This window comes from Rhea pennata, chromosome 3 (genome assembly GCF_028389875.1).
Source record: "Rhea pennata isolate bPtePen1 chromosome 3, bPtePen1.pri, whole genome shotgun sequence".
In the NCBI taxonomy this organism is placed as follows: Eukaryota; Metazoa; Chordata; class Aves; order Rheiformes; family Rheidae; genus Rhea; species Rhea pennata.
This window is the reverse complement of record NC_084665.1, coordinates 34,429,622-34,452,945: the sequence shown is the minus strand read 5'-3', so window position 1 is coordinate 34,452,945 and position 23,324 is coordinate 34,429,622. Positions and strand designations below refer to the sequence as shown.

Genomic DNA, 23,324 nt, shown 5'->3' with positions numbered 1-23,324 from the left:
GCTGCTGCTGCTGCTGCTCTGAGGTCCCTGCTCAGTCCTTACTAGGTTACTGTTCCAAGGTGAGCTCTAGCCAGGACACCCAAGCAATCACACCCCCATGTTCTCAGCTGCCACAGGGATTTTCTTAACAGAACATACAGGCATCAGGCCTGTACAAAACGAGACAAATGTAGACAAATTTTACCCTTCCACATCTGTTCTTTATCCAAAATAAATGGAGAGCATCTATGGCTTAATAAGAACATGAATCAAAATATTTTGAATATTTTGCTCTTATTAGAACACCTTTTATCCAGAGATCTCAGTTAAATACGAAGCTTGACACAAGCCCTTTGAGGTAGGTACCATTTTTCAGGCTGGGAAGCTGAGGTAAATTCATTGTTTCATAACTTACCCAGGGTGACACAAATGTAGAGCCAGGAACAAACTCTGTAAGTCTTGGCTAGGAAAGCCTTACTCTAAACACTAGCCTTCTGTACAAGAAAACACTATAAACTCTCTAATTACAGTAAACTCCCCAGAACAAAGAAAAGTGTAGACCTGGATAAATGGAAAAGTCAATAGCTGCTGTCTGTACCGCACAAACACCAATGGCACCAGTGAACCCAGCATGATGAAGTTTATAAACGTCCTGAATTCAGTCTGGTCACTAGACAGCTTCTCTTTCTTTTCTAACCCTAATAAGTTCAGTCCCCTCACTGCTCGGCCTTCCGATCCTGAATTCTTTGTCAGATGATTCCACACTTGGAAAAATCCTTAGTCCATTGAGGCAGGGAATGAACCACTCATGTTTGCTGCTTTCACTCTTCATACTGCCCTTTTAATCCCAATGCATGAGGGGAAGGAGGGCTAAAGGTTAATCGTTAGCTAAAAAAGCACTACAGACTCACTCATGGGAGCCTTACTGATTTCCATGCACCGAAAATGAACTGGGGTTCAATATCTTTCTTAGGAAGAGCCTTATGGCTTCTTCTTTAGTGGCATCTATGTCAGACTGCCTCTGAAAGAAAATACATACAGGGCAAGAAAACCAGGTGGCTAGGGCTGTGATTTCATTACCAAACTCCCTTCCTATTAAAAAGTTCTGGATACAAATACCCTTCCTCTGCTTAATACTCAGGATTGTTTTTCACCTACCTTGAAATGAAGAACTGTTTTTAGTCATATCCATTTCTGGGAAAACTATGTACCTGCCATCCTCACCTAGGGCGAGACATCCCCACCCAGAAGAAGACTGGCACAGGCGGCCAGCTGTCACTCTGAAAAGCGACACATATTGTGGAGAACTCGCAGTAGATCATGTTAGACTTTGAGATTGCTCTGTTGCTGCAGCAGAGGGAGGGAAAGAGATTAGTAAGACAAGTGCAACATGCAAAGACTCAAGTTAAAGCTTTGGTGCGCTGATGATTCATTCTTTCAGCTGAAGTAAACCATATGGGAGCTAAAAGCTATAGTGGAAATGATACTGTTGACCTGCAATAGCATTATGAAGCCAACTACTCTGAAGAAACTGAGGAGCCAAATTTACTCTCCACTAATGGCAACATCTGCCTTCTGGTGGCCTATGTCAAGAGCAACAACTACTTTCAGAGATTCTACTAAGAGATTCTGTCTTGCCTCTGACTTCCATAACCGACAGGCACAACCTGTTGTTCTGTACCCTGCATAGAGTGATGGGTAGATGGACCTGGGATATTTGCACAACCACCTGTCACACTGCCTGTCACAGAAGAGACCTCTAGACATTTCTCATGTTATAGTTTATAGGACCTGCTTCTACCAGTCCAGGAGAGTGCTAGCCTACTGATTTTCTGAAATGGCTGCAGACATATTCACACTGCATTTGATAGACTGAGAAAGAATCCCCCAGTTGAAGTAGCTATCATGACTAAAGGTAATAAATTATGAAACAAAATATTAATGAACAAATATGTTAGTCAATGTTTTTAGGTCTCCCCTGTTCTGTTCAACAAAGCATTCCAACTGCCAAACTTGGAAGACTAAATTACCATTCTTTAAAAAAAATGCTTAGGCTTAATTGTAGGATCTTAATTTTCTGAGGGTTTTGCAAACTGAGTGACTACACTTGTTAAGATGTGTTTACTGCTCTATTTTAGACATTCCTACTTAAAGTATGTCACATTAGAGGTATATCCTATTTGCTTGTCCAAGGGAAATAATTTCTAATCACCTATCAGAGGAGGTGTTATCATCTTTACTACTACTTTTATTTGAAAAGCATTTCAAAAATACAGGCAACAAAAATCAATTAATGGAAAATAAAACATAATAGACAGCTGGAGGGAACTGTACGGAATATGTAGTATAAGAGATAAGATATGTCCTGCAGCTGACTTAGTAAGCAGTGGTTTCTACAGAAAGATGAAAAAAAAATCAATTTTATGTCCAAGAGAAAATGCAGATGACTAGATGTGCAGTTAGGGATGAGCCACTTTCCAGCTGAATGATCTTACAGATAAATGTAAGGGTAAAATTACGAAGCACACATTTAAGAAAGTATTTTCACAAACATGCATGGTTCCATACATCTAAATAAAACAATGTGCTCTCAAAATCTTAAACATAACAATCTGTAAGTGACTGATATTGTCATATTTACTCCCATAGAAAAGCTACAGAAATATATAGCAATAGATTTCAAATTATACAAATCATCAATATTCTGTTTGCAAAGTTTTTCTTATATTGTATCTTTTGTATGTTCTTCTTATATTGTATCTTACCTATATATTATCTTTTAGATTACAATATAGGAAATAAACAAAACAAGATTCTTTACAGTAGAGCAGAATTCATGTCTTCCCGCAGTTAGAAAACCCCCTCAAATCTATCTAGCTGGAATTAAACTTAAGATTCGTGGTTTCTGAGTGAGTTCTGAATCTGGCCGAATGAGCTCAGCAGGCCTTACCACATGGGAAATGGAATTTGGCTTCCAGATAAAAAGGCATAAGTATAATATGTCAACAATATTAGTAGATCACTTTTTATGATGGGATGACAAAGCACAATGTCTAATCTTAATTCTTTTGGTGTTCCTCTAACCATCTTCTGATTAAAAAATTAACAAAACCTAATTGGGAAAACATTATGAATAAAAAATGTTGAAGGCAAAACCACTCTTGAGAATAACTGAACTTGGAAGTTCACACAAAGGTCTTAAAGTTCCAGTGTTTCCTGCCAACCTGAAATGCAAGGTAGCGCTTAGTCTCAAATCTAAGGAAATTGTTCTCACAAAATGTGTTTTGAATCCAGATCTGATCAATATCTCCTTGATTATTGTTTCAGTTATTATTTCTTCCTCCCTCCATGCTGACATATTATGAGATTGACCCACCGGGGCCCAGCCTATCCCACATAAAATCTGAGCCATTCTGGAAGGACAAATATTGACAGGACACCCTGGTCTACCATATTACCTGGAGCAAATCAAAGAATCCAGTGTTGTCCAACTGCTCAACCTGTTGTCTTTACAGTCCCTGACAATTCTTAAACATGGACCGACACTAAATAAAGGATAAGCCTAAAATAACTGACATGGTTTCTTACTCTGTATTTCAAAAGCCAGAAAAAAATACCACTATAATCAGTAGCAGAATAACTTACAGACACAAAGAAGCTATTTCTAAAACAAGCAATGAAACAGTTAAAAGATACCTTGGCTGATTACGTCTTACTCAAATTTCTGATGAAATTTTAGGGCTAGTTTTCTGGAACAAATATTTTTGAACAGAACTAGGTAACAACCTGAATGTAAGGATTCAGGGGCCTTTTCTTCCACAGGGTACGAATCCAGCCTGGACAATTTGCACATGGAAGCACTGAATTGTTTTGAATTTGCCTTGCACCACAAATAACTTTTAAATGCTGCATTTTAGAAAAGAGTTACAGAAATTACTTAGAAGTATGCTAACCATAAATAACAGTGACTTACTGTATTTATTCAAGCTTGACACTGCCATCTGGCAATTTTCTGCTGTTGATTTTGTTCTCACTCCAAATTTAAACAACCATTTTGACTTACTGATTTACACTCACGTAGGTGAAAGGATGGAGCCCTTTCAGATAAAGGTTATAAAGAGCTTCAAGATTTTAATTGTATTTTTCTTAGACAGTTTCCATGAAAAAGCTGTTGTTTCCCCGAATTCTAGAGTAATTGTGTTGTAGGTGTACCTTGTTCTTTCAGTTCTTTATCAATACAAATACATTTTTGTAAACCACTCTTGACCCAAACTGTAAGTATTTACTTAGTTTTCTGATTGTGTCAAAAGAAGCACTTAAGCTGCCGACAATCTTTAGAAAATCTCAAGTCACGGCCCTGAGAGCACGGGAAAACAAGGTTTCAGTTAAAAATTTTCAATTTTATTGTCCTGGTGTTAACTCAAGGCACCAATAATAACTACTCTAATTTTCTAATTTACATTGCTTGGTTTATTGGTGAAATTTCAAAGTAAACATTACAGGAAGTGAAACAGAAAAAATATTCAAAAAGGTTCATTTAACATTGATTTAAACCACAATAAAAGTGATTAATACGAAATCATCTAAAAATAGAAATTCAATTGTTGAGGTTATTAAAAATGAACTTTGAAAAGACAAATAAATTACATATACAGCTACCAAGCATGCTACAGCTATCAAGTCATTCCCAGATTTTCTTTTTGTTGACATCTGTTTTCACCAGTTGAATAGTTGGTACAGCTGGCACTTACAAGAACTTAACACTCTTCTGTTGACATGCCCTCAGTTTATACTACTAATATAGCACACTTGTGTCCTATAACTGAGTAAACCAGGTAAGAAAAATAAAATCTCTTTGTTGGGAAGAAATTTCAAAATATACTTACACTGTTATATGTGAACCTCATTATTCCACATTAAACCTGTTTCATAAAAAGCACAAGAGGGAAAATGGGACATTGAACTGGTAGAGTATCCATCTTCCAAACAAGAGAAACTCAACATAAGGTTGTTCCATTTTCTCCTTGGAGCTCCCTGGAAGGCTGTGGTGGCCAGGAAGTGGTGCAAATGGAAACAAATGTCCAAGCCTAAGGCTGGTTTTACTAGTATGGTTCCAGGCTGTGTGGAGATCCCTGGCAGATTCAGCATGGATGAGAACAGGCCTTTTGGCCCTCATCAGAAATCTGGATCATACTCTGGCCTTCCCATAAGCTCTGCTGCTCTAAGAGGCTTAAGGGGATGTCTATCTTCTCCTAAAATAAACTATATGGAAGGATTAGAAATACCTTGAAATTAGAGGCGACATGACCCATAATGCCTGGCACAGATTAATCCTGGAAATATCTGAATCACACTTAGCTCTAGAGCTACTGCCCCAAGAAATCTCCATAAACAAGATCTTTGGATTTACTCTGGTTGGAGATAACAAATTGTATTTATCATATACACATTTAAATAACCATCAGCTAGACATCATGGTGAACAGACAGAAGTCAGTCATGTATGAGAACCTCTGTACATAACAATATTGTTTCACAGGTGGCTAAGCAGGTTCAAGACCAGTGCAAATGTGGGCCATTGATTCTACAATGTGGTAAACACTGGGGTCCTTTCCAATTCATCTAGAAATTATTTGAAGATAAATTATTAAAACAAGTCATATTGTTCACTTGTGGCCAACTGAAATTTCCCGGAGTAATAAAGAGTAGGTTGTAACAAGGGGATACTCATGCTAGATATAAGAAAAAGCTTTCTCATGATGAGGACAGTCAAGCAGTGGAACAGGTTGCCCAGGGAGTTTGTGTAGTTCCCACCCTTGGAAGTTTTCAAGGGACCAGACTGGACAAAGCCCTGAGCAACTTGGTTTGATCTCACAGCTGATGATACTTTGAGAAAGAGGTTGGATTAAAAATCTTCTGAGGTCCCTGTCAACCTTAATTTGCCTATAAGCACAAGAGAAAACCATTAAAGAGTACAGGCAGTTTATATTAAAAAAAATAAAGTATGCTTTTTTCTTAAGACTACTGTGTATTGAATGAGCAACCTTTTCTGGCTAAAAATGCTATGGAAACATCCAGAAGAAGGAAGAAAGGCCAATTTTCTGCATTTATGTTTATTTATATGGTTTTGTATTACCAGATGTCCTCTTGGTCAGGCTCTTCTCATGTGCGTTGGTACAATAATCTGACACTATTCTGCAAATCAGGCATGATTTTGCTGATACTGATGATCAAACCTCACACCAATTTTATGTCATTATAAAAAAAGACTGAAGGATTTTGAAACAGGAAATAACAATAATCTTCTCTGTCTAGGATTTAGAGGTTTACTGGATATGTAAACATCATGTTGCTTTGTTATATACAACCTACGAAGATAGTGCTGAGATCCCTCTCTTAATCAGTTACTCAAACGTTTAAACAAAAATGTTTAAAGGTCAAAAGAAATGAGCTACTTTACCAATAATTCTCTTTTGGCAATATCCAAACAAGTTCACTGTGATGGGGATTTTACTGAAAACAGGAAAAGACAGTTACTTTACTCAGCAATGGTTTGAGTTACTTTATTCAGCAATGGTTTGGAGCCTCTTGTTCTTCTCCAGCTAGCTGGATTAGATGGAGACATGTTGGTGGCCCTGCTCACCTCAGTGGAGTTGTATAAACATTAATTCAGCATGACGGGTGGAAAGAGAGTGTCAGCAGAAAACCAACTTGAGGATTTGACTGCCTAGCAGAGTGATTCCTAAACCGTGGTGCAGAGAGAGATGGCTGATCACAGGATGCAAGCTCTCTTCTAAATTTCCTGCTAAAGTGAACTCAACAGTTGCCTCCACCCCAATCCCCATTCTCTTGGAAAAAGCAGCAAGGAATGGAAATCCCACACACTCTGAGCAGCCTCTCTCTGTGTGTGTGTATAATAAAGTAACCTCTGTGAGAAGAAGAAAGATAAAGACAAGCAGGTAAAGACTCAGGTAGAAAAAAAAGGGACAGTTTAACAAAATCTCCAGCAAAGCTGACAAACAGAAAAGGGAAGACCCGTGGCCTTTTCCCACCCTTCACCAAGTTGTCAAACTCTCTTTTCCTTTCTCAAAGTAACTAGATATTTGACTGTCACTTTACCTTACACTTTCTAATTCTGTGCCAGCTGTGCTGAATTTTACAGAAAATTGAAACGTGGAAAAAGAAATAGCTTTAAATATTTCTTTATTGTCTGCATCTTAGCTGTTAGTTTGATCAACATATGTCTTCTATAGGTTTGAACATGTATCAGTTAATCATGTGCTTCCAAATAATTCTGAATTTGCCACAGAATTCAGTAACAGCAACTTGAGGAAATATACATCCTTGAGAAAGATGTGTGACTCCTGCCAATATACTGCTGAATTTTTATGTGAACAACCAAAACCCTTCCAATTATACGACTGTAAGCTTAGCAATAGCATGATAAATGGTGGTTTCAATCTGAAAATATGCTTTTCTCAGAAACAGACTTTTTGCATTGAGTTTTTAGATATGTTTAAATCTGAAGTGTAAAGTAAGGCTGCATGTTACGTAATAAAGTAGCACTGTGTCAAGAATGAAGTTAGCTGCGTGTAACATATAACTGCACTTAAGTTTTCACATTCCATTTGTGTTTTACAACAAATAGTCCCGCATTGCTTTAACCTATTAAATGTCATTGTTTATTCTGAAATCTAGATATTCTGGGAGAGTATATATTTTGCATACCACTTAATATTCAAATGAGAAAACGTTCCAATTTTGAATTGTAGAATATCTTTTCAATGAAAATTAATTTTTGTATTACAACACAATCTCAGTACCAATCATCTTGTAAGACACGTACTTTGGGGGGAAGGGAAAAAAGTAGAACTCATTCATTGTCATCAGCAACAGCTCTCCTTGCAAATAAAACTGCTGAACTGAATTTGTTTGCAAGCTTCCAGTACAGAAATACCAAAGAAGAAAAAAAAATAACATCAATAACAGTAAGTTCTCCTCAGACTGAAGATGTAGAAGAGCATTAAAACATTAGATAATTTTGACATTTAGAAAACACTCAACAAATTCTCAGTAAACAAACACACTTGGCAAGTTTCTGTTTAGTTGTTTTAGTCTTGGTAAATCTTAATGCAAGCTAAACATGCTGAGTGCAAAACTTCAAATATCATTCCCTAGAGAAATGTATTTTTCTGTCATAAACAAGTCACTGCTTTATCTTTACCAATTAAAGTCATACATCCGAAGTAGTTATTTATACCTGGTTTCTAAACAGAAGAGGAAAGTAAAGAAGTCTTTAACTACTTCTAAAAGTAAATAGCAGATTGCAATGAGAAATTCACTTGTTCCCCAATCCTGCAAAGAGATAAAGAACCTGTTAGACTGTATTTCAGGAGGTGTCATCAGTTTTAAAAGAAATTTGCAAACAAACACAAAGCGATAAAAAGGAAAAAAAAAAAAGGATATTTTAATTTAAAGCTTTTAGGAAAAATATCATTCATCCACTTCTCTGCAGTTTTCATTTTTCTACCTCAAGACTGAAAAAGGTACCAAAATGCATGTTTACAGAGTAGCCTTTTGTAAAAAGCTTTCCAATGTTGCGTTGTATTAGCAACCCAGCAAACCACTGTGAATGTACCTGCTTTAATTCATCTTTGTTTAGAAAGTAAATGGCCACGACCTACAGACTGAGCTAATGTTATCTGAGACCTCTCATTCCCTCCCCAGTATTACTGTCACTAGGGGATATTGAGCATTCCCATGCTTTCTATTTATGAAACTTGTTTTCCACTCCATTGGCTTTTGCACACATTTTATCCTCTCTTTTCAGCTAATGCAAAGTGGGACCTTCAGCTTGCTTCTAAGCTATTGATATAACAGTTTGAAAGGGTCAGGATCAATAAAGTAGAGCAGGAAATACGTTGACATCTTTTAGACTTGGCAGACTTTGGTTTGGCTGGACTGATGCTTTCTCATGTTGTTTCCTGCAGGGCACTCTTAGAAAGAGAGTGAAGCTCTGTGGAAATAATTGTACAGGAAAAGCACACAATTGCATGTAAATGTTGAAATACTTATTGAATATCTTGGCCAAGGAGGGTTTGGCAAGAAGAGAACAGAGCACTGGACAGGGACTCAACAGACTTAGGTTCTATATGACTTAGTGGCTTTTAAGTGAAGCCACTCAACAGTGACTCTGGGCCACTTAATATTTCTCTCTGCTTTAATTCGGAGCTGTTTGAGATCTATTGAGGAGAAGTTCTATGACAGACTGATAACATGTAAAATTTTTTCTCAAAGTATGCGTTCTGTTGCTTTTCCTGTCTTATTAATTTTTCCCTTGTATCTTGTATCTTTTCTTTAAGAGCAACCCCCTCCCCTCTACCCTCTAAATCTCCTTTGCTTTGGATGCAACCGCTTCGGGGCACTTCTTATAGCCAGTGACAAATACTACAGCAATCACTATACCTCTCTTCTGCATGCAGGCTAGAAAGATGCCAGGTAGGAGTGAGGAAAGACAGCAAACGTAGCTGAGAAAAGCCAACTGAGAAAAGTTTGAGAGAGGCTCACATGCCCCGTTAAGAAGAAGTGAGAATAGATGTGGTGGAACACACCCTTAAGCCAGACCTTGATTTCCAAGGGAGATTGAAGGAGGGATTGGTGGGCAGTGTGAATCACATGGGATTCTACCCAGTTCTGTCCCCTGCCTGTATTTAGTGACTGATTAGTGATTGGCTGAGCTATCTAGCCCTGCACTGCCAGGATGACCAGAGTAAGCACTATGCAAATGCTACTCCAATCGTTTTCAGCTACTTAGGGCAGGATGTAGCTCATCTTGACTAACTGAACTTCAACTCAATTCTAAAAGCATTGACCAGGGCCATCTGCAAGAACACCTTTTATAACTTGGGGCCTAATAGCTATCAATGTTGATAATGCCTAGTCCCTTCTGAAACTGATGTATGATGCTAGGTAATAGCCTGTGGCTGAAAAAAAAAAAAAGGTGTAAGATGAAAAAGGTATCTGAGAGGTACATTCCTGATATGGTATGATTTAGGAGATGATCACATGGCAAGTTACACTCCTGTTTGTTAGGTAACTGTACTTCACAAAATGGATCAGACTGGACCTTCTAAAGGTCTTAAATGTTTGTCTTAAGACACTTACCTGTAACCTGCTTCGAATGAGCTGCCTACAAATTCCATTTAATTTCATCTGCAGAAGAAACTTTACAATACCTTTTCTAAATTAAGCCAAAAGGGAACCCAAAGCCTAAATGTGTTAAGTGTTTGCTTTGGGTGAGTGCAATGAGGCTGTTTTTTCAGCCACTGTGTGTTTACCTGACAATTCCCTGATAAGCAGAGTGATACTGAAGACCCACTTTGTGACAGTGCTAACACCATCTGCCAGGTGCTGATAGCTTGCTAAGTACTGCTGTCATCAGCACTCAAGTGCTGATGGAAGGTTATTGCTTCAGTAACCACTGCTGCTTTCATCTTCTCTCTAATTGGTTGCTGCCACTAAAAATTCTTATTTAAAAAATTAAATGAAAAGCAAGAAAAGCTCAGACAGTTTTTCTTTATCACAACGAATTACTTTCACACTACCTTACAGTGCTACTGTTGTGCATTTAGTGCCTCCTGCCAATTTCAATTATTTACACTGTAGAGTGAACTTTATTGCCTATGATTGCTTTCAGTGTCTGATCTGATATCAAATACCCATAGAAAGTTTTACTAGCTTCTGATATAATGAAATATTTGTTATTGGAAGACTCTATTAGACACAGCAAATCAGTCTGTAAAAGTGAGGTAGGGTGCAATGTAATCATTTGTATAATTTTTATTTGGTGCAAATTATTACAGCTAAATTAGTACTCTATGCTGAAAATCAGCAGCTGAAAATCAGACCAGATAGCTTTAAAAAAAGTATATTGAATATTTTAGAAGTATTTTAATTATCAGTAACACGTAACAGTACTTATTTCAGTGCAAATAAACATACCATGTAGGCTACATAGGCATACATGATTCAGAAAGTTAATTTAGGCTAGTGGGGAAAAACAGATAGCCTTCATAGTTTTACATTGTAGCACTCAGCTACTAAAATAAATACATGTGAAGAATCCTAACTGTTTTGATGTAGTGTAATGTAACTACCAGAATCAGTTCCCATTTGTGTCAATATAAATGTAGACTAAAGCTATTTTGGCTTTGAAATGCTGTACTAGAAATTTCATTTTGGCCTCTCATTTTTGGGAAAGATTTACCTTTCTTTTGCAGGATGTTCTCTCTTGCTTTAATGAAAGCGAGGATGTCAGCATCAATCTGGCTGTCTCCAGTCAGGGGAACAGATGAGCTAGAACTTGGTAGGGTCCTGAAACAAGCAAGTATATTTGCAGACTCAACTGAGTAAGAAGGTTATTTTTCTATTCCTGTATCTGTTTGCTTTTTCAATATGGAGAACTTTGTTCTGCAACTGTATTGGTAGAGATGGCATAGTTTAGAGGAGATTCAAGCTCAGGATATCTTAATACTCTTAGGCAGATTCTTAAGATTGGCCACTAGCTTTCTGGTTTGGTAGGGCTGTAAGCTTACCAGTTATAAAAGCTCACATAAAAAGTGAAATTAAATTCATTAAAAAAGTGCTGCTATTAATTAAAGCAGAGCAGTAGTATTTTTGCCTACTGTAAGGAAATTAAGTTTTCATATACATCTAAAAGGAGGAAATTAAGTTTACATACACATATAGAAGTAAACAATCACAAGGCATCTGCTGACAGAGACGACTACTTTCTGGTCTTTACTCTCCAATACTGAGTGAAATCTTGTGTCTATGCAGTTAAAGCATTGACTTACTTACCTCTATTCTTTGATAGCTTCTCAACTGATGTAGTATAATGATGCTATTCTACGTGAGCTAAGGAATTAGCCTTGTTTAAAGAATAATTAGTGCATGACTGGGGAATTGAAAAATATAATGATAAAAATTGTTACATCAAAGCACAACAGGCGCTATAGGGAGAAATTTTACTTTTATGTATCCAGCTTTTGTAACTATAGTTATTTCCATTATTCTTCACTGACTATCACAGCAGAACATAATTCTGCCTGATACAAAACAGAATTTCAATATCTTTGTCTTTGTGCTACTAATTAAGTCTTTGGTTGTTAGATCAGTGAACCAAAAATCAAAATATTAACAAAATGACTATGAACCTAGTGAAATACTTCCTTTATGTCATTCAGCAAGGAGATGTCAGCACCAGTCAAGGACTATTGTCTTATCAATGTTCATTTGAAAATATAAAAAATGAAGGATGCAGAATATATTTCAGAAAGTGCTGTCTAAATTCCCCTTTAACTTCTCATTTTCTTCTGTTTTTCTTAAACACAAATGTAATTTTAAAACATTAATTTTGGCAGAGTAATTTTTCCATGATTTTTTTCCTCTTCCAGTGGTGGATTATTTTGGAAAATGAAAGGAGAAAAATCCTTCCCATTTGTTCTTTCTTCTGTAATAGGAAAAATAAAAACCATATTTTCCTAAGAGTGGTAATAGCCAGAATTGTTAAAGCACAATAAGACTATAACTTCTGGAAGTATACTAACTTGGCATGGTATTTTGGTGGAGGAAAAGGTCAAGGAAATCAACACAAATGAAAAAAATGAGGAGCAGTCAGAAAAAAATGGTAGTTTCTGCTAACATGCTAAGTTAATTTTAACAAAACAGTACCACTTTTGGGAAAACATGACATATAACCTTTGCCAAGCCTGACACATCCAGGCTGCTGGTGTCATTTTGTTTTAATAGAATAGTTTGCAGGAAGATGTCTCTAAATATTTTAAGGAAACACAAGAAATCTTACTTAAAATTTTATATTAATGTCACAATGAGGACTAAACCACAAGAATGAAAAATCTCTGTATAGTCCCTGAATTCTGCAGTATTTACAAACACCGATCTGCCTTCACTTCAAATGCTTTTATTTATTTTTTTAGGAGTCCCTTTTTTTCTTGCTGAGAAGATATAGTCATCATAACTTGAGCTCACTGAGGAAAAAACTTCAGGCCAAACAAGGAGTCACTTCTTTCCCACTGATAATGCAGATGTTTGATGGTGGGACAGCTTGTGGTGGTGTTCTGGAATTTGGAGGAAAACCTGCAATTTCAGTTTTCTTTTCCATTTTTAAAGAGACTGAACATTACATAGGAGATATATTACTGGTTCACGTTTTCCTCTGAATAGCCCAGGTACACTTCTTACCTTGACTCTGAAGTTGGGTAACTAAAAGTAATTGAACTTTTATTCCCAGTTGAGTCTTCATTAGGGCTGATTCTTCTGCTCTCTGAAGAACTGGAATGAGAGAGGAAATAATGGAAAGAATACAGTCCTTGTAGTGGGAATGTTAATACATGCTAAAGGACTACAAAGAAGCTGTTTATCGGATTTTTTTTTAAATCTATATAAAACAGTTGTTGTTTACTAGAATAAAGAGGATTTTAGTTGAAGCCAAGTGACGACTAGGTATAGGGAATGTGCAAATAAAAAACACCAAATAAACTCATAAAGATTATGCTTCTAGAATTTGCCTTCTAAGCTGGACTTGTAAAGCATTTGAATGTATCTGATGTGCAGTTTCTGGAGGCATATTTAGTTCCCAAACTATTAGCCAAGCGAGGCCTTAGCTTATTTTCCATTCTTTCTTTAGCCAGGCAAAATTATTACTGAAATCAGTAGGCGACTGGATAAAAATTGAGTGAGGACTTTGGATTGTGGCTTGTTGATGATAGCCAAATATATTGCAAACGTCTATTGTGCATTCCTATTGCTACAGATATCATTATCAAGGAATCTCTCAATTAGGAAAGCAGATTTCTGTCACGAAATGTCTAGGGACTCTCTCCTTTCCTTGGGGACTTGCACATTTCCTGTGTCAATCTTTTAGAGAATTTAAAATATGGAATTACTCAGCAGTAGGATTTTTCCAGTAGATGGCAGGATGGGCAAGCTCTTGCTTTTCTAACTGCAATAGTATGTTCATTGTTGGCTGATGAATTGATATTTTTGGCAAGGGAAAGAAATTTATTACTAAAATTTTACTGTATTACACTGTGCCAGGTTCAATTTTGTAGAAGATATTATGCCCAAGAGTATAAGTCATTTTAAGATGAACAGCTCCAGGTTTCCTAAATGTTTCTCTTTAACTCCTCGAGTCCCATACCATTTGCACATGCCTATATGGATAAAAATAACATCAAGATTCAGCCTCACTCTACTAAAGTAATTATATATTTAATGTTAATAGTATTCCATACTTTATTATAGTTACATAGTACAGGAGCTAGAAAGAATGTGTGATGTTACTTCCTACTGTGTGATTTAACAATATCTGTGATCATAGTTCTGCTTTAGGATTTCTTGTGGGTTTTTTTCCCATTGATTTGGCAGTTTTTAAGAACTAAGTGATTTAGAGGGCTTAAATTCCATTTTGAAAAAGGACTCTGTGTCTGAGCCCTGAGATACCAAGGTATCAAAGTTGTGTAACCACCATTTCTCAAATTGTGATGCACCACATGAGCCACAGCAACCATCCATGATTGTGCTCTTAGCCTGCAACAGATGGAAGCTGATGTGATGTAATGTGATCCTTTTTCTTTGCCTTTTGTCACTGAAATAAGCTTCTTGGGTTTTTATCTGCTGTGAAGAGTGTACAAGCTTATTTACAGTGGGTGAGCTGATGTAAGTTACTTCCAAATCGCAGTAGCTTATATATTTGAATGCATGTTTCCCAGTAAATTTCACTGAAAACTAGTCTCCAAAATTATCAAGTCTCTTTCTTAAAGGGGATTTAGATTCAGATTTTGTTAAAAAAAAACCTAGATACTGCAGCTGTAGCAGAATTTGACTTCCCTAGATCTCATTTTCAAGTGATTCCTTCAAGCGAGACCCAGAACAAGATGCCTAAATTCACTTTAGAGTGCTCAGGGAGAACTGGGCATGGGGGGAAGCTGATATTAAAAAACCCTTAGACTGAGTGAGGTGCTGCCTAGAACCAGGGAATTAACAGTACAATGCTCACAGATAGGCCTTAAACTCCAGCTCTCTGGCTGTGGAGTTTCAGTAAGACAAGCTTGTCTGTGGGATCCAAACTCTTCCCCTGCAAGCGGAAGCTTGACATGATTCTCTGTACAGACTCAGGGTGCTGCTTCCCTATAACAAGTTAATGATTAGAGCACTAATGTAACAAGCAGGGTTCTCTTTAGCTTGACAGAACTCAGAATGATATTTTACACATCCCAGAGATTGCTGTAATCCCCCAGGCTGGGGAGGGGGAGAGGTCTGTATGCGGATGAGGAAGGACTTTGCATCCTAGGAACTGGAGCTGGGACATTCTATCTACAGCATTGCAAGACAGAACTGGAAAGGGAGTAAAAGTGTAGTTTTGCTGTGCAGTGGTTTGTATGCTCAGGCTTACAACATTTAGGGGGCTCTAACCTAACACTTAGTTAGTGTCTAACCCTCAGTGTAAGATGTTTTTCCAGTGATGAGAAAACATGAGAATTTTTGCCAGCACTGCTCTAAATTTAATGGAAAGCCATTATGACAGCAAGGGGCAGGGGAAATGATATCCCTCTCTCTGTGACAAGCCTGAAAAACTGGGCATCTCTGGAGACTCAGACATTGATGTCCCTGCATGAAAACTTTTCTAGTGGCTCAATCTGAGAATATGCTGCACTGGCAAAAGGTAAAACTGCAGGTGCTTAGGAAACCTGAAGGTAAAAAGTCAGGTATTTAGCGTCTCGATTTGTAAATGCACAGTCAGTGCTTCTTGATTTAGGCTGCTAGACAAAGCCAAAAATAACCATAACTGACATGATCCAGCGTGATGATAATCCTGCTTCAAGCAGATTGGCCTAGAGAGCTCTAGATCCAACCAACATTTCTATAATGTATAAATGGGCACTTTTGGATCATGCTTTTGGACTTGGTCAGACATAGGTATAAAAGTTCTGTCACCTTTTCTCTATCTATCTCCTAAGATCTAAAATTGCTCAAGTTCTTTTGACAATTTATAATGCCCATTTTTTTCATTCTGAATATGTCTGAATTTTCCTTGGGTTGAGTTCTTCAAGTAGTCTCAAACTCCTGCTTTCTGATACCTTCTTTGTAGTTCCTGCTTTTTCTTAAGGCTACAGATAGTCAGTCAGCCTCAGATTTCTAAGTTCTTTTTAATTTAGTACCTAAATTTTCACCCACTGAGCAACTTGCTTTGTTTGGGGTCATCTGTTGGGAGGGAGTATGCTTCCTGGTTCAGATATGGGGCACCAGCTAGAGGTATATACACGACAGCTAGAGGGACATACACGCTATTGCTGCAGTGCCTCCCTTGCTGTGGAGATCCAAGAGCTGGATTTGGTGAGCCCATGGGGCTGATCACTTCCTTCTAGCACATAGTCCGAGGAGCTGGAAAGAAGGTGGGTGTTGCAGTAGGAACACTTGATTTGCCAGTGTAACAATGAAAAAGAAGAATATCAGGGAAATAAATGGAAAGTGTAAAATTTGAAGGTATGCAAACTTTGCTTTCTTAGAAAAACTACCAAAAAAACCCCCTCAGCTGCAGTTCTCCAGTCATCTGTGCCTTGGAAGTGGAGGGAACAGATGTTCTGTGTAAAGGCAGACAAAATATATTTAGCAAGAGTCAAGCTGTTTAAAATCTGAACATTTTTGTATTTGGTTACAAAATCAAATTTGGCCTTATTTGCAAATTTTTAGATGATTTGTTCAGGCTAAATCATTACCAACAGACACTAATGTGAAAACCTTTGAAATGCTACTAATCAAACATGTTATTCCCAGGTTATATTTCATCATCACAGAACACTTTAGAAAACTGGCATGAATGAAAAATGACCAAGACAGAAAAAAAAAAAAAAAAAGTAAATGTTTCCTTTGTTTCACACAGCACAAATACAGGGAGTGAATTTTATACTTCAAGACAATAAATGTTAAAACAACTGATGCTAAAAGTCATTAGAGAGCACGAAGAGTTATCTGAGATTATCTCCAAGGGAATCTCCAAGGAGGATTTTGAAAAAGAAGCTGGAGAGCCAAGAAGCCTGGGGGGCTTGCTGGAATAGGACAAATGAGATTCAGTAAAAGGGAATGAGTAAGGTTAACAGACAAAGATCTGACTGAATTAAAAATGACTGGATCCCTCCTGAGAGAAGGAAAGAAATCCAAAATTTTGAACAAGTTTGAATAAGAATCCAACAATTTCTTGATTCAAGGAGAATACAAAAACAGTTCAACACCAGTGAAGCTAGACATTCAGTGGGAGCAGTAACTTGAACAGACAAGGACCTGATAAACTTTTTGCCAATGGATAAGAAGAATATATGAGGATGAACAAAACACTGTACTTGAATTTTGGAGTGGAGCAGACATGGAATGCTGAGCCTGACATATTTTAAGACTTTTTGCAGACTTGACAGGATACCACCAAGAGATGTAAATAAGCTCATGGAAGAGCTGCAGTTAACACCACACCTTTATGGCAGAGACAACATGGACAAGCAGTGCATTCCTTTTCACATTTGAGGAATTTTATCAGGTGTTCTTTTTGAATAAAATAACTTGTTATTTTACATTCTTCTTCCTTTCTCTTTGTACTGTGCCTCTGGGATTACGCTGATAAGACCCTTTTCAGCCTGAAATACAGAGATGGGTCGCTCTTTCTCAGCTTTGTACAGTTCTTCTTCATTGTAATTAATCTTTCCGAACAGATGAGATTTACTATTTCTACAACCTTCATATGAAATAAATATGCAAAGATTATATGTAATTGGGAAACCACAGAATCTGCTCAATAGTTAATGAACATGAGCCTGTAAGCATCTACATTATACAAACTACTAGTTTCAGCTACTTTAGCATATCAGATTTGGTAATGTAATTACCCTGTTTAAAAAATACTTTTCTCATGCAGAGGAAGACCTCATGCTGAACTCACTGATAACCTTTTAGGTGCCCTTTCCTTCAGCACTGTGCTCACTGAAATCAATCAAGTTTTGCTGCTTAATTTAATGGTAGCAGGAACAAGCCTATGGCTTTCAAACCTTATTAATTAAGGCAGATATGCACCCCTTTTCACTCCATTATAACACAGACTCATTTTGGCACTTAACAATTCGTCCATTTTTTTTTTCAACTGAAAAACAGACATGTTTGGCCATAAATTGAGTGCCTTTTATGTGAGTGTATCCTTCTTAAGCCTCATAAGGATTACCAAGCTTTGCTTCCCTGTTATTTTAGTTATAAATTGACTTAATATAAAATACAATATGAGGCTATCACATTCCTCTCCCAAGACTTAAATATCTCTAGTAACGTGACTAAGATATGTCAAACAATAATAATGCACATAAATTGTGCACGACAGGATGGTCAAAAGATTTTGTTCAAACAAATATATAAATCTCAAGAAATACTATGGAATATATCTGCATCCTTGATATGCTGAGATTTAATACTCTATTTATTGAGTCTGTATTTATATCCATTGTGAAGTCTGTATTTATATCCATTCACACTACGGAATTTGTTTGAATGGTTTTAGTGCATACTTATTCTGTCAGCAGCAGTCTTAGATTTTTGACATGCAGCCCACTAAGTTTTAGATCTTATGCCCCCTGAACACATCTGTGAACTAAATTCCTCCTTAGAAATAGATTTTATATATACCATATTATGTTGTGTATAATTTAAGCCCATTTCTGCTTTTCTGACCTGTTATTCTGATAGATGAGAATGGCAACATCAGTTTACAGAAAGAGGCTGTTGATTTCTAGGTGAATTAGAAACAAAGGACCATTTGTGTCTTGGGACTATGTAACAGTGAGGAGAAATTGTAGCTAAGACTTATCTTACACAATCAAGAGAATTAATAAATAAAATTCTTGTGTCCATATGGTTCAAGGAAATCCTTGGGAAACGAACATTCTACTGTTTTATACTCTTACAGTCTGTGAAATTGGAAACTTTTACTCTAACATGTTATTGCCTCAAGTAGGGGGAAGAGTAAATTTTCATTCACAGTGGGATGTTAAGCCTGCAGCTGCCCCTCACAAAGAGTAGAAATAGTGTTTCTAATTCCATATACATCACTCTGGAAATATAGCTATGTAAAGTATGTTTAAACCACTTTACATAAAACAAGATCTACTCTGTAAATATAAGATGGAAAGAGCAGTTCACTTCAAAAGACCATTGCATGAATACTGATAGAGATGATATTAGATACGGGAAAGCAAAACTATATTCATTCTGACTCCCACTACACTTTCAGTTCAGGAAGGTGAACATTCTGGGTCTATTCTATGCATAGGAGGATCTTTCAGCCATCCTTGTTCAAGATGTCCATTAGTCAGATATGATGGAACCGTTTATTATGAAGAAAATGTAAGTTTTTCCAAGAGATCATGTGGGGCAGTCCAGGACTGTGAAATAATCTCAGAAATTTAAAGAAACCACACACCTTCCCAAGTTCTGTTCAAAATGCCAGATATACTTCTCTGAGACCTGTCCTCTGATAAACACAAATGGAATAGAACTTGAAGAAAAGATTAAAAGAAAAGCATAGAGGCACTGATTATGCATTTTTGCTTCTGAGCTGTGGAAAAAAAGCAAAAAATCACCACTGCTGCAAGACAGTCTCCCATTGCTCTGAAAAGCCCTTTGGCATTATCATGTGTTCATTTTGGTTCTAGCTTAAACTACAAAAGATTTCACTGTCCTAAGAAATTTATGAGCACACCAACTAGAAATTACTGTTCCCAAGAACAACGGGGCAAAGATGTTGTGTAATTGCTCCCTTGTCTAATTCAGTACGAAGTTAAGAAGGGTAGCTCAAGTGACAGTCATGGGTTGTGTGAACTAATTGATTGCACAGCAATACATTAAAGTCTTCTCATGTTCTGTTCCATCAGCTTTCCTATAATCGTAGTTATGGTCAGCACAAAATCAGAAATGAACAGCTGAAATTTAGGTCTTAAACTACGTCAGCCTTTGGCAGTGAATGTGCCTAAGTCTTCAGAGAACACAGAACAAGAATCAAAGCAAAGCAGAGAAGATTAAAGTTAGGAATCATCAATTCTAGCCATCTGGTAGCGCCTTCTCAGGTATCATTCGAGGATTATGTTTTTCATTCTCTCTCTGCACGGACTGTAGAGCATTTATGATAGCTACCTGAAAGGCTGCAGTAAAAACTAGAATGTGTTTTACAGTTTTAAGCAAATCACAATATTCATCATTTAGGATGCATGTAGGATATATTTTGCTTGCTGCAAAAACCTGAAAACATTAGAGCACAGTATTGTTATAAAATAGCAGGCAAAGCCACTCATCAGGAAAGGGTTGAATGTATAATGAATGGGGGGGGGGGACAGAGGTAGGGATGAGAGAGAGAGAGAGGGAGGGAAGAAGAGAGAAACAGAAAGTGTTGGGGAGAGAGAGAGGGAGAGAGACCACTTCCATTTATTGTCACTGAACATGGAAACGTGCACATTTTGGTATTATTTTGCTGCACTCTACAGGGCTATGAAAGACCTATTAGTGCAAATGTAAACTCGAGATTTTGAAACCTGCAGTGACTGATAACGAAATGAACAACACATGTGCTTTACACAGTTCTGCTGCAGGGGGTGCACCAGTGTTTTACAATATCAAATGTAATGTCATTGTGACATAATATACCGGATATATGCAGCACCAGGACATTTTTCAACAGCAAATCTAGGCTATACATTACATCAATTTTAAATCTTTTTTGATTTGCAGCCCTCTAAATATATTCCAGTGGAGATGCAGTCTCCTCATATAGCAAAATCCACTGATAATAGGCTTGCTTTTATTGGTTACCTGTCATGGAGTCTCTAGGAACAGGTCTCCTAGGGTTCCTATATGAACATGTCAAGAAGGCTGAGTTACAATAAGCTACCTTCAATACAATTGCAAAATAAGGGAATGATAAAAATTCCCTTTCTACATAGTCATTTTTCTTGTAACTGGAAATGCAGTACTTGAGCGTGATGCTTGCAAAAGCATTCTGGTATACTGCAGATTTAATAAAACTGTACCTACTCACAAATAAGTAAGGAAGAGAAAAATGACCATTTTACCTGTTAGTAGATAGATGTTGTGAGGATTTGATAAACTGGGGATAAGCTGCTGCCGTATTTGCTGTATTAACCAGCTCTGGCTTTTCCTGCTGGGTTTAGAATGAAGAACAAATTATGTAGCATAGGACTCTTTTAGAGTATTTAATACTGGCCTACAGATCTCGGCAGTAACAAGATAGTCAATGACTCACTTAAAAAACACAGAGTCTGAATCATACAATATTTTCCTCGCTTGGACACACACTTCTGAACAAAGGGAAAAGTGTTTAAAATTGGTTCAAGTATTTCTAAGCTCAGGTTTCATTTTTTTTTAATACAAAACAGCACGTGTTGGGTGATTTGAGTTTCTTAGGCAATTCAGATGTACAGATAGGTCAAGATTCAAGAAATAAATCCCAATTATTTTTTCAAGATTTTTTATCTTCTGCTGATGAATCATGAGAAGCTGAATCCTGGACTCCTCCTGTCAAGGGATAGAAAAAAATATGCTCTGGCAGATGCAAGGATATTACTTGCAGTGCTTTGAAAATTCTAAATTTGTAGACAGTAAGGTCACTAAAACATATCCTCTTTGCCACATATATGGTTAAGGCTTTTAATCTGAAAAATATTTTGCAATGATAACTTGAAGTTAAGATAGTTAGATGGTGCTTTATGGACAACTAAGTTGCTCATGTTAAGTGCAATATCTATTTTATACCATTTTATTAAAACTATAGTTAAAATTCATACTCATTAAACAAAAAAAAAACATCATTTTTTTTTCCAGGGAAGTAAATCTTCTGTTTCAGTTAATAACATATAATATGGATGGACTGCACTCAGCACTTTTTCATTTAGGCCAATGTGCTTTTCCTCGCAGTGCTGTGCTGTGAGATGCCATGTCACTGCTTTGACATCATAAAAATCAGAAGGGGAGCTCATTAAAAAGCTGACTTGTTTCAGTTTTTCCCCTCTAGAACCTCTGGTACTGTCTCCTGTGTTTATGAAACTACACATCTTTCAGCCTGTCTCACTGTGTTATACACTTTATATACACTGTTTAAAATACCTCGTTAGTTTGTTTTTATACAAGTCATCAGATTAGAGCACTCTGTTTCTGCTGGGCTCCTAAACAGGCAATGATACTAGCTGTGGGACTCGGCTAGAGAGCTAGGGATGCACACTCTATCCTGAGAGTCAGCGGCCCTCTGGGAGCTTAGGAACTATTAGAGGTTATGGAAGTCACTGCAACCACAGAAAGCTAAAAGTCAGTTATGCTTATTGGATTTTGCTGTACTACAGCCATGACTGCCAACTTCTAATACACTCAAACATAGCATAAACCTGATGAAATTGGAATTTTCCTACCAGTAAGAAAGATACTCTTCCCCAAGTCTTTCCTATTCATTTTATGTTCTTTCAGACTCTGTGGCATTTTTGGGACAATTCTTGATTTTTGTTCTAGTTGTCTGAGAGGAAGTCAAAACTGAAAATAGAGTAGAAGACAAGAGCTCTGTTTCATTTGTATTAGTTTCATGCAAACATAATTCACATGAGCTGTGTCTGATTTACAGTTGAATGAACAGAGAATGAATCAGGCCCCAGATCCTACCCTTCAGCCTCCTTTCTGTCTAACCAATTAGATACTTCCTTAAGCACCAGTTGAAGATGTTACATTTGCATGAAAAGGGAAGAAATAGAAAACAATTTTATACCTGTAGTTTTGTTACCTCTTCAGACCACCAGACTTGAAAGTCCTTTTGCAGTTTCACCTTGGCTTTTTCCATGAGAAGCTGTAGGTGCTCAATCTCTACCTTCAACCCTTTCAAGCGATTGAACATTGTTTTATAACTAATATGAGAAGAAGAAAGTATATTACAGATCTTCCAATATATCTCTGAACAAAGCCTTATTCTCCCTAGAATAGTTAATAATTTAAATTACACTATAAGATGCAATAAGCAGAGTTTGTGGGGGAAGGGTGATGGGAGGAAGAGACATCCCAAATTTAGCAGAGCTTTCATGGGGTAGTAGATAGAAGAAATTTATCTGAGAAAACTTCTATTTCACTGAAGAGTAGTGAAGTTCAAGTAAGACTGATACTAACAATTAAAATACAGGCTCAGTCAAATATGTCAATTATTTCTTTTGATTTCTCAGCATGATACTGTAAATCAACAGCTGGTAT

General features: G+C 37.0%; 1 protein-coding gene across 1 annotated transcript in view; it reads right to left on the bottom strand.

Annotated features, from left to right (window-relative positions):
- Positions 1 to 7,158: 7,158 nt before the first annotated feature.
- The window catches only part of KIF6 (kinesin family member 6), a 183,676-nt gene continuing 167,510 nt past the window's right edge, over positions 7,159 to 23,324 (bottom strand). The window contains exons 18-22 of the mRNA XM_062573606.1: positions 22,852 to 22,987; positions 21,155 to 21,243; positions 13,242 to 13,331; positions 11,245 to 11,351; positions 7,159 to 8,333 (exon numbers count right to left, since the gene is read on the bottom strand). Of these exons, the coding sequence (XP_062429590.1) occupies positions 8,317 to 8,333; positions 11,245 to 11,351; positions 13,242 to 13,331; positions 21,155 to 21,243; positions 22,852 to 22,987 (439 nt within the window). The 3' untranslated portion in view covers positions 7,159 to 8,316. The remainder of the gene's footprint in view (positions 8,334 to 11,244; positions 11,352 to 13,241; positions 13,332 to 21,154; positions 21,244 to 22,851; positions 22,988 to 23,324) is intronic.